Source organism: Dasypus novemcinctus, chromosome Y (assembly GCF_030445035.2).
Source record: "Dasypus novemcinctus isolate mDasNov1 chromosome Y, mDasNov1.1.hap2, whole genome shotgun sequence".
Lineage (NCBI taxonomy): Eukaryota > Metazoa > Chordata > Mammalia > Cingulata > Dasypodidae > Dasypus > Dasypus novemcinctus.
The window spans coordinates 29,792,663-29,804,180 of NC_092216.1; the positions used below are offsets into that span (position 1 = coordinate 29,792,663).

General features: G+C 42.4%; 1 protein-coding gene across 1 annotated transcript; it reads right to left on the reverse strand.

Moving 5' to 3' along the window:
• Positions 1-5,228: 5,228 nt before the first annotated feature.
• On the reverse strand, positions 5,229-7,480 carry LOC139438311 (testis-specific Y-encoded protein 2-like). The gene is made up of 4 exons (XM_071213416.1): positions 6,926-7,480; positions 5,668-5,776; positions 5,424-5,569; positions 5,229-5,315 (listed from the first exon to the last, which is right to left on the reverse strand). The coding sequence occupies exons 1-4, from the start codon at positions 7,478-7,480 to the stop codon at positions 5,229-5,231; spliced, it is 897 nt and encodes a 298-aa protein (XP_071069517.1).
• Positions 7,481-11,518: the final 4,038 nt, after the last annotated feature.

Here is an 11,518-nt window from a genome sequence, read left to right on the forward strand (position 1 = left end):
AAGGGGGAAGGATTCCTGAACACTATCCAATCTTCATCCTTGATAGAGCTGATGTGTTGCTCATTTTGTGACACTTTTGTGTCTGTCATTTTCTAAGTATAGTAGGGAGCCATGTAAAATGAAAGATTTCCTCAAAGTGAGGATACATAAGAAGAAGGAAGGACTTGGAGAAGTCCAGCCTGGCTGACGAAGAGCAGTAAATAAGGGGTTACAAGGGGCCTCACCCTCAGTGGTCCTGATATATCTTCTAGGATAATATATGGTCGTGGCCTAAATCCTTTGTGGTGGGGGGGTGGACAGCATGGCACTTTGGGTGGACAACATGGCACTCTTGCCACAAAGCAAGAGAGTACTTTTATACTATATTTATGTGCAGATAGGGAGGGCATATGTATGGAAAGCATGATTTTAAAATGTAGTGCTCTGGACAGATAATCGAGGACTGGACACTGACAATATTTCTCAACAGGGCAGAAGTTACACTTTAAGAATAATTACACAAAATGAGCATTTAAAAGTTTGTCAGTAGGGCTGATGTCACATCTTTACAGTCATTACATATGGGGTCAACTGATAAAAAAGTGTCAAGCAGTTCAAAGATCAGGTTATTCTTAGTTTCTGGGAGAGAAGTCTAAGTATACAGACTTAACCTGTCAGTCATGAGCTCACAAAGAGTTATTTCTCAAGGCTTGCTGTGGAACAACTATAAAGTGAAAGGCTACTGTGACTAGAAGGGGAAAGAATTGAAGGTTTGTGGGAAAATACAAAGCCATATGTGATAGAGTCATCCAATGCTGATTTTGGACAAAAGATTCAAGGTTGTTATAAGGGGACTGAAAACAAAGTGATTACATTTAGGGTCATCATGGAAGGAGTGTACATGGGTAGTCTGACACTTGTTTATCACCAGCATGAACATTTAGCTCTCATTGCCTCCGACTATATCCATGTTGCACTAAAAATGAAATTCAAAGAAAGGAATGGAATCACCTGCACTTTCAATTCTGAGAAATGTTTCCTTCTTGCAGTTCTGATTTTCCTGTACTCACCAGATTCAGAAACCCAGGAAAATCTGAACCTTCCACATGCAAGTTTCCTTTTCCCAAAGCTCCTGTGAATACATTTCACATCAAGTCCCAGAACTCTAACTTTGAAGAGTGGTCCTGACAGGGTGGCTGGTAATCATTGCAAAGGGTTCTTACATTCAAAAATTCTTTGGTGAATGTTTTCTTCAATGATGAACTAAAATTTAAGATATCTTTCATCCTATTTGGAAGGATGGAACATTTTACTAATGGATGGTGATGATGGTAGCACAACACTGTGAATGTTATTAACACCCAAGTACATATAGATAAATATTTGAATGCAACTAAAAGGGAAATGTTATGACTCCCAGGGATGAGCCTTATTGGCACTGAGAGTTTATGACCAAACACCCAACAACCAAATATGCTTGTGGAAATAGACCATGACCAAAATGAGGGAGCATTAAATATTTTTTTTTATGCCCAAAAGACTTCAAAATGAGCAGAGAGCTCATCCCAGACATTATGTCATGGTGGAAAACTCAAGTGTCAGATGAATGGAATAGGCAAATAATAAAATATTATTCAGTCATAAAAAGGAATAAAGTTCTTAAGCCATGACACAAATGAATCTTCAGAACTTTGTACTGAATTAAACAACGCACAAAAAGATGAATACTGTTGATTACCCATTAGGAAGAATCTGAAAAAATTCAGAGATGGAAAGAAGGCTGGGAAAAGACAATGGAGAGATATGTTTAAAAGAAAAAATTATTAATTTATGAAAAAAGAAAAAATGTTTAATTTATGAAAAAATTTAGATAATGAATGCAGATTCTCTGGGGGAATTCACTAATTACCACACTAAACAAAACTTCAAATAAAAGCCCTATGGACATCTCTCCACTATAGGCAAGGCACACGGCTGCATGAAATGCACACCCGTTCAGCTGGCCTTATACAGGAATTCCCTATGTGTGATTCTTCTCTCCCTTTTATTTCCATCTATAATTTTCACAACCATCAAATATATGTCTTAGAGATGTAAATCTTCAAACTGTTCATATGCCAATTGAGCCCTCAATCCCAGGAGAGTAGTGGTCAACACTTACTCTCCAGCTCTTCAGACTTGTCCAGACAACTAACAAAATCATGATGGTGGGCCAGTCCATCCCCCAAGCAGGGAGAATCTATAGTTACAAGCAAAACAGTTAATCATTGACTTAGGTAGATGTATTGTTATTGTAGTTATTTTCATATGGTAACAAATGTAGTTATTTACATGTGGAACTTTTAGCATTGATAAAAAGACAGTGACTACCAGAATTTTAGAGGGAGAAGGAATGATAAGCAGGTGGAACACTATTTTTATGGCATTGGAAATATCCTGTATGTTACTGCAATGACGGACACATAGCATTGTATGTTTGTCAAAGCCTATACGGTGTAAAGTGCGAAAGTCACAATATAAACCTTGATTAGTAGCAGTGCTTCTATTTGGTTCATCAAGTCTAACAAATATCCATCATTAATGAATGGTATTAGTAATGGGAAAATGTGTATGAGGGTGGGTATAGGTAATACAGGAATCCCCTATACTTTAAAAAAAAAATTAATTTAATGTTTAAAATAATTTTATTTTCTTTTAAACGTTACATTAAAAAAATATGAGGTTTCCATATACCCCCCACCCCAGCCAAGCCACCCTCCCCCATTAACAAACTCTTCCATCATTGTGGCACATCCACTGCACCCAGCGAATACATTCTGAGGAACTGCTGCAGCACATGCACAGTGGTCCACATTGTAGTCCACTCTTCCCCAGTCCACCCAGTGGGCCATGACAGGACACACAACGTCTAGCATCCATCCCTGTAGCACTACATATTACAACTACAAATCCTGAAAATGCCCCCACAACAGATTTCTTCTTCCCTCTCCCAAGCATCAGCAGCCACTATGGCCACCCTCTCCACATCACTACTACAATTTCTTCCCTTACTAATCACAATTGTTCCACCAGAACACCAGTTAAATCCACTCTAATCTGTACTCTATTCCTCCATCTTGTGGACCTGGGATGGATATGTGCAGTCCCCCTCTTCATCAAGAGGAGGTTTAGATTCCACATGGATGATGGATGCAATTCTCCTACTTGAAGCAGTTCTTCAAGCATTCTTGGCTCCCTGGTGTGGTGGTTGACCCTTTTCACCTCCCTTTCAGCTGGCCAGGGTAAGTCAAAAAAACCAGAGGGTAGGAGCTGCAAGTCTGCTGAGACCCAGGGCCTGGCCGTCACATGGACAGTTCAGAGATCCAGGTCTCCTGAGCGTACACCAACTGAAACGCCAACCACAGGTTGGGTAAAAATGACAGAAGAGGCATGTGTAGAAAGGTTATATCTGAGTCCAACTCCATCACACTCAGGAACACAAATCCAAAGTAGGGCCAACGGACATGGCCCTGGATGCCAGAGCCATCTGCTCTGACCATAGAACTTGTGGGTCACTGCATCCCTCAGGAGAACCAGCACCTGGGTTTCCATCTACCTTGGCTGTCTCCGGTACCCTGCTGAGGCATGCATAAGCATCACCCCCTGATGACCTCCTGACTCTTTTTTGGAAACTCTTAGCTGTGTAAACTCACTTGTCCTTTCCATTTCCCCCTTTTTATCCAAGTCAAAATGCAGTTTTTAAAAACTGATATTACATGTATCCCATATATTTTGATGTAACTTTTCTGTGAGTTAAAACTTCTCTAAAGTTTATAATGATTTTTAAAATGGAAATATTACATTGTATGTTTGGTAACAGAATAAACTTTTAAATATATAGAACTATACTATACAAACAATAAACACCAAGTTAAACCATGGAATATAGTTAATATTATGATTATTAAATTGTGCTCTCACCAGTTGTAATAAGTGTTCCACACTGATGTAAGGTGTTATTAGGGTGGTATATGGGAGTTCTATATTTTATGCATGATTTCACTGTAAACCCAGAACTTTCCTAATTAAAAAAAGCAATCTCTAGCAACTAGTCTCTACTCCTTGTCCTTCCCAGTGCATCTAGTAGTAGAAAAAAACTGTGCCCTCATTTAGAAACCCAAAACATAATACATACTATCCACATTTGTAGGCTCAGTCCTTTTCCCTGGGCCCTTCTCTCCAAACTAGGAATTTCCTGGAGAAGATTAAGAAGCCCCAAATAAGGAGTTCTATCTATTGCATCTACTCCAATAATCATATAACTACACACAAAGACATACTTGTTTGTGTTTATTTCTAACGATTATCACTCCAATGTCTCCCTCTTTTATTACCCAGTTCTTCATTTCTCTCTTGCCCAGGAGAAGCATCTTGACATTTCATGTTTCTGAAGTAGCTTTTTATGCCTTGTGATAATTTACATAAACTTTGATGCTCTATCATTTCCATATTAAAAGCTCCAAGAGCCCTGAAACATGAACACATAGAAATGTATATGGATATATATATATATATATATAGAGAGAGAGAGAGAGAGAGAGAGATATGTAGATATCTATCTATATCTATCTCTCCCTATATATAAACATATAAACACATTAAAGGCTGTAGTTTTTCTGGGCAATATTAAAATATTAAGTTAATTCCTACAGGTCCTGTACTGGAGATATCCTTCATCATTTGTGATTTATTAAACTTTCTCCCCCATGAGTTCAAAAAAATGGTTCCATATAATCCCTGCACTGCCTATAGTATCTGTATTGCTGTGGGAGAGGTAAGGAGATAGACATGACAATTAAAAGACTGATTATATGAATAGAAAAGTGATGGAACACTCTAGTGAGTACTTCCATAGAGATTCGTAGTCATTTTTTGAGAGTGTGGTTATAAAGCCTTAGGGTGAGCCAAACCTTAATGTAGGAGTTTGACTGTGGAAATGAAAACCATGGAATGATGTTTCAAGGAAATGGAGCTAATGATTCAGTCTTTCATCCATTTGAGTGGCCTGGGCTGGTCATGCTCCTTTATTAAGTTTAACCTTCACCAGCCAGAACCTGTTTTGAAACAGTTCTTCAATGTTCCTTTCTCACAATGACTCCCTGCCTGACCTGGGGTGCAAAAAGTCTTACTCTTAACCTCAGTTCCTCCACCACAGAAATGAATTTCCCAGCAAGTGACCACTGCATTTCGGTCCCCACTGCCCATTGTCCTCACTTGTCCTCTCCGTTCTCTGTGCTGGTCCCTTCCTCCCTTGGGTAGTACTGCAGGGGATTGGGCCACAGGTCCTCATTGATGATCTGATAGAGGAAACAGGTAGGGTTAGGCCAGGGTAAGAACCTCATTCCCCAAGCAGCTAAGGGCAGGCCAACAAAGGCCACTTCTGATGATTCCCAGAGTTGCCCCACCTCAGCAATTCTGTTATACACTGCAAAGTTGTGGTCGGAGAACCAGTTGAAGAAGTTAAGGTTATCATTGTGATGCCTGCGACGGGAGGCCTGGCATCCATAATCCCGGAACCACTGGACTGGAATGGAATGAGAGGCCCTATATCCTGTAGAAAGAGGAAAATGTCATCCAGGGACTGGATCCTTTCGGTTTAAGGCTCACCCCTACCATCTGCCATGATCCACCTGGTAAGCCATCTCTTACCAGTGATGTTAATGTCACACTCCTTAATGATTACTTCATTCTGGAAATACGGGTTTCTCCTAAAGAAAAATGTGATCTTGCAGTGTTTCTTGGCTTGGCTGTTCTCCACCTGCCATGACGACATGGAGTAGACATGTACAATCTCTTCCTAGAAGACCCCTGCCTGTTTCCATGGATGAATTATTTCCCCTTGCCGGCCCCCACCCAGCTCTAGCACCTCAGTCTTCCCTGCCTCACCTCCAGATTGGTCATGTAGTTAAGCATGTCTTCATCTTGGGTCAGTGATGATGGCTGATATTTGGGAATGGTTCAGAATCTGCACTGAGTCAAGGAGACTTCAAAGATAGGAATGAAAGGGTTAAACGCAGGCAAAGCATATCTGGCAAGCAACCAACATAAGGCAGGATATCTACCAGATAATCTGCCATTGTAGAGCTCTCTCTCTGAATCGCCATCCTTCCTCAAGGTTGCTTAGGGTCTATGGTCCTCTTAGTTTCCTGTGTTCTGTAGTTGTTTGTACTCACATATGGACTGTTTGTTTCTTAGCAGCTCCTGATCACTCTCTTTTCTATGTGCCCTTCTGTCTCTTCTACCCTGATACTTCTTGGGTCTGGATGTGTGTTCTCCGGGTTCTCAGTGAGGAAGTGGAGATGTTCACATAAGACTATGACCTGAAAAATGTCCTCTGGTTTAACATGAGCTACATGGCTCTGTTTGGAGCTCTGCTGGCATCACACAGTACAAGGAGATGGCATATATATTTGGAGGAACAGCGCATGCAGTGAAGATGGTGCCAAGCAAGGGACAGCAGCTGTAGCGCAAAGGAAATCAGTTTGGAAAATGTGGTGTTTGGCAAGGAAATAGTGACAGTGACAACACAGCACATACATGACAGGATGGGATTTTGTACAACATCCGGTCGGTTATTTTCCACGAAAAAGTGTACTACACGTACCTGTTGTGTGAAAGTTTCTTTATGCTGTTTTTAATGCTGCATATAGATCTCCACACATACGTAAACACCCACGAAGTTTCCCCACATTACGCATAAGCCCAAAGGTTTCAGGCACCTTTTGCCTAGGATTTGCGTGAGTGTGGTTCAAGAAAGGCCGTTGTCTCATCCCTGGGCCCGTTGGTTCCCAACTGTACCCACCCCAGCTGTGAGTAACCCCTCGCCAACTGGCAGTGCCCTCTCTAACCACCATTTCCCTAGGTGAACCCCATGGAGGCCACCACGTGTGAGCAATAGGAAGGATACGGCTTTGACCCAGAAACCAGGAATACCCTGGATGACGGCTTTTCTGTTGTCCATGTGTTTTTTGCGCCTCTGCCACAGGGTACGCTTCAGCCGAAAGAAGGCCCTGCTGGCTTCGGCATTCACTGGCTCCAGATCTAACTGAAGGGCTAACAGCTGCTCCAAGGAGGGTCGGGTACTGGTGGGTCCACGTTCTGGCCGTGCCTGCCTGTTTTGCTTCCGCCTCTCCGCTAGTTTCTCCTCTCGCTCCTCCTCTACTACTATAACCGCCACCTCCAGTATATTCTCCACTACCACATCCTTCCCCACCTCTGCCTCGTCTTTCTTTCCCCGGATCTCGGTTGCCTGGAAGGCTACCTCCCCACATACCGGGGCCTCCCCCGACTCCTTCCCTCCAGCTGGGGCCTGTGCCTCCGGCCCTGCCCTGCAGCTCTGTGGGGACCGCTCGCCGGCAGGCCCCAGCGACTCTCCTACCAGAGGGCCGCTTGCCAGGCCAACGAGGTGTTCTGAGCGTGCCTGGGGAGCCGGGCCTTCGCCAGGACCCGCTTCACTCGCCATGTGGCCCGGGCCGGTGCAGGGAAAGACCCCGCACACGCTCTCCCCAGGCCACGCCCGCGGGTACAGCAGCGCCCCCTAGCTACGCGGGTGGGCCCCGGCAGCCTGTGGCGTTGGAGACGTCCTGGGCGCATGCGCAGCGTTTGGTGACGGCACGACGGCCAGTGACGGGGAAAGCCGCGCTTTCCACGCCCCACGCCGCTCCCTCCCCCCCACCCCTCCGGCGGCGCAGAGCCCTGGCCCCTCCCGCTCCTGCCCTTCCCCGCTCCTGCCCCGCCCTCACACTGGGCTGGAGCAAAGCCTGCGCCTGCAACCCGCAGCCCAGCCTTCGAGGGAGCGAGTCTGCAGGGCGCTGCTCACCTCCAGCAGGCTGGTGGGGAACGTGCGTGGCGCTCAGTGAAGGTCAGGTCAGGGCCCGCGCGGGGACCCCGGCTGGTTCTGGGGCGGAATTTCCTAAGCCATGGAGGCAGACCCCGCCATACAGGATCTGGCTGCCCGCAGCGATTATCCCGCCCACAAAACCTAAGCGGAGCCGGGAAAACTGCGCCCTGGCAGCCGAGCACCGGTGCCCGGAAAGGCGCCCTGTTCTGCCCCTAAGTTTCATTTTGGGGGCGCTAGGCCGCCTACCTGAATCGCTCCTCGCCCATACGCCTGCCTCATAAGAAAAAAACACAGCAGGGAGGATAGCAAGGAAACCAAAAAAGAAAAAGGGGGCGGGGGGGGGGGGGGGGAAAGGAAAAAATAAGAAGCCTTTCCTAACCTAGAGGAAGGTGGGTCTTCATTCTTGAGCCTATCCAACTATGAAGCGAATGATAGAGGGGCTCCTTCATCACGGTGTGTGGACTCACAGGTTCCTAACTTCTTGGAAGTCGTTCATATGGAACGTCTGTTCTTTTCCATACTTACCCTCTTTCCATTATTATTTTTCCTTTTGCCGCACATATCTTACGAATGTTTTTACGAATGTTTTACGAATAAAACACTTTCTTTCTCCCTAGAGAGTATTTCTGGCTCTTCCCGTGGTCGGGAAGTGAACGTATTTCCTTCCATGTGGTGAAGCAGAAGCGGTGCTAGAATTCAAATTTGATGTTACTGCCATCAAGATTTCTTAATTTTGCAAATATTTAAAGATATTAATAGATTGTATGTGGGGAAGTGGTTGTAAATATAAAATTTTAAGGTCTTCTAAATACTACGACAGCCAATTTAAGACTTATGCACCAAGGTTTTCGAAGATCAAAGTGATTATTCAAAAATTAAGAAAATTTCAAAATAATTCAGTTATTAGTTAACAGAAATCTGATGTCACCTTTGTGTTAAGAAATTCAAACATTTGAATGCTCTGAAATATGAAAACACAATAGGAGGGGTTTACATTAATTCAGGAAATAAGGAGAAAGCAGTGTGAGAAAGTATTTATTAAGGGAATAGCTAGTGAGATCCTATAGGGTATTGTATCACTTGTATTTGTGATGTTTTGTGTTGTGTATATCATATGTCAACAGTTTAGCCTACCAGCTATATCCACTGTGTTGCAGTAATCATTTTATTGAAGAAAGTGGCAATGGGGGCTGGCTGTTTAAGCAGCTTTCTCCTTGGCCTCTTCTAACCAAGGCATGAGGGCCAGATTTAATGCAGCGTTTGCCTTTGCTGCACCAATAGGAACCACAAGTGTGGGCGCACAGTGTACAGCCTTGAGACCGGTGAGACTTATCTGTCTCCACTTGCCTTCAGATTTTCATCCAGGCAGACTGTGTAACGGCCACCAGAAGGAAACTTTGGGAAGAGCTTTAGGGCTTAGGCTCAATACTCTCTAGAAGCAATTTGTGTAATATACTTTATCCATGCTATAGATAATCTTTCAATTTTTTAAAATCTTGGTAGTGTATGCATCTTTAAACTTTGTTAATGTAAACCACTTTATCACTTTTGAGCTAGTTAACTAGTGGGCAATGAAAGTAAAAATGTAAATACTTCAATAAAATCTACAAGGAATAATCGCTCCTATTTTGCATCTAAGGAGGAAAAACAAGTAATTTTCATTTCCTTACCTTCCTCTTACTCTCTGTATAAAGATGATAGAAATAAATAAAAATGACAAACTCAAAAACAACTTATTCAAATCCTAGAAGTTGGCACTTGAAGTGTTTGTCAGAGCTGACTTTGGAACAATTTTGAATATGGGTCTCGACAATATTCTCTACAAAATCCTGAGAAAGATATACTCAGGAACATTAAACACAATCCTCAAGTTTTCAGGCATCCTCTCTAGAATTTAAGATTCATGTTTTTTCTCAAATTATGTTCATTACATTTTTGTTTGACTTTTTGTTTTCCCTTTCTCTCTTATTTAAAAAAAAAAATCTTTGCTTCTTTCTTTTTACCAATCAATTCTTTACAATTTTTTCAGTTGATGACCCCTTTTCTTAGGTTACAAAAGTAATCATCAAGGAAATTGGTCTTTAAGTAGTTGATGTATGTCTCTGTGCCTGTGGGTTGTAATCATAGGGAAGATATAGTTTGCTGCCTCAACTCCCCCCTCCTAACTGTCTCCAAGTCTCTGTGTCAGTGAATGGGGAAATGTAAAAGGAAAAAGCTAAGTAACCATTTATAGCATGTAACCAAATGCAGGTTTTGGGACACTTTCCAGCTCTTTTTGATAGTAAAACCTGTGGCTGCCCACTGGCATGACCTTTGTGTATATAGAAAATTGGTGGGGATTAAGGCATAAATATGGCAAGTTGTTCATGGCAAGTGCCTGTTTATTTGTGTACTATGGAAAATAAATAGTACTGGGTGATGGCAATTGTTAGGAAAGGGCTGAGAGAACTTTAGGAGTATTTCAGAACACTGTATACATATTTTAGAAGATTTCATTTCTCCTCAGTACTTTTAGCAATGCTATAAAGGAAGTTCCACCACCAAAGTAAATACAAGGATAGTAAATTATTTGTGACTCATGGGTACAATACACTAAATATTAAAGGAAACAAAATAGTACAGTTGAAACCATCCCATGATAATGACTATTGCAGTGTTCAAGGTAGAGATATTGTGGAGTTCTCACATTACTAGGAGAATGTCTATCTTTTGCTAGAGGGAATTTCCTTTTTAAGAGGAGAAATCTCTAAAGAAAGATTCTCTCTGTTACTCTTAGGAGGGAAAAGCTGTAAAGAAATAACATACCTTCTCTAGTAAGCTTATGCAGCCCAGAAACCAAGGACCTTTCTTCCGCAGTGCTAGAGGGACACAAAGAAGACACCTGAGGACCTCCTCCTATTTGCCCATGCCTTTGTGTATTCCACATTTTCAAATGTGGGTGGGATATCTAATTTGCTTCTAACCTATACAACATGGCAAGTATAATAGATGTCTCTGGAGTTATTACATGTCAACTCTTAGTGCCTTCTTTTTCTTCCAGAGAAAGAGGGACTATCTTTGTTGAGTTGAAGAACTTAGTGATTAGTTTTGAGGCCTTCAGACAGTAGCCAGCAAGAACCCAGGCATTCAGTTTATTGGGTGAAAGAAAATTAATTCTGCCACTAACTGGGATGGTAATGGAAGGCAATCCTTTTCCAGAAGTTTTCAAGTGAGAACAGAACTGGCCTGCATGTTGGGTACAGTTCTATGGGAACTTGTATTGAGGACCAAGCTAAGTTCTGCCCATAATAATAAGTACTCAAGCTATGAGCTAGTAAACAGGTGTTGTTATAAGCCACTTTATTTATGTAAATTGTTTATGTGGCAATGGAAAATGAATACATCCTCTCCTTCCTTTACTTATGGAAAAAGCCTATTAATTCCCTACTTGCCTCTATGGGTAACTTTCCATGTTATCCAGTTGACAAGAAGGTAAATTCTGTTATCTTCTGAGATTTCTTGTTTTGTACATATTAATTTGTTTCATTCTGTTAATTTGATCAAATCACTTCCGTATCCCCACTTATGTTCTTTAGTGTCTGTTCTATTCAGTAAAGGACACAGAATATTACTGTGATCTGCCTATTTCTTCTTTACATCTGATTGCTTTTCCCTTGTAGG

What these genes read in the sequence shown, in the direction of transcription:
- LOC139438311 (XM_071213416.1), bottom strand. Translation starts at nt 7,480, where the DNA reads ATGGCGAGTGAAGCGGGTCCTGGCGAAGGCCCGGCTCCCCAGGCACGC. An exon ending in GTGTGACATTAACATCACTG is followed by an intron (nt 5,570 to 5,667) that starts GTAAGAGATGGC and finishes CTCTTTCTACAG; the next exon opens with GATATAGGGCCTCTCATTCC. An exon ending in TGTATAACAGAATTGCTGAG is followed by an intron (nt 5,316 to 5,423) that starts GTGGGGCAACTC and finishes TTCCTCTATCAG; the next exon opens with ATCATCAATGAGGACCTGTG.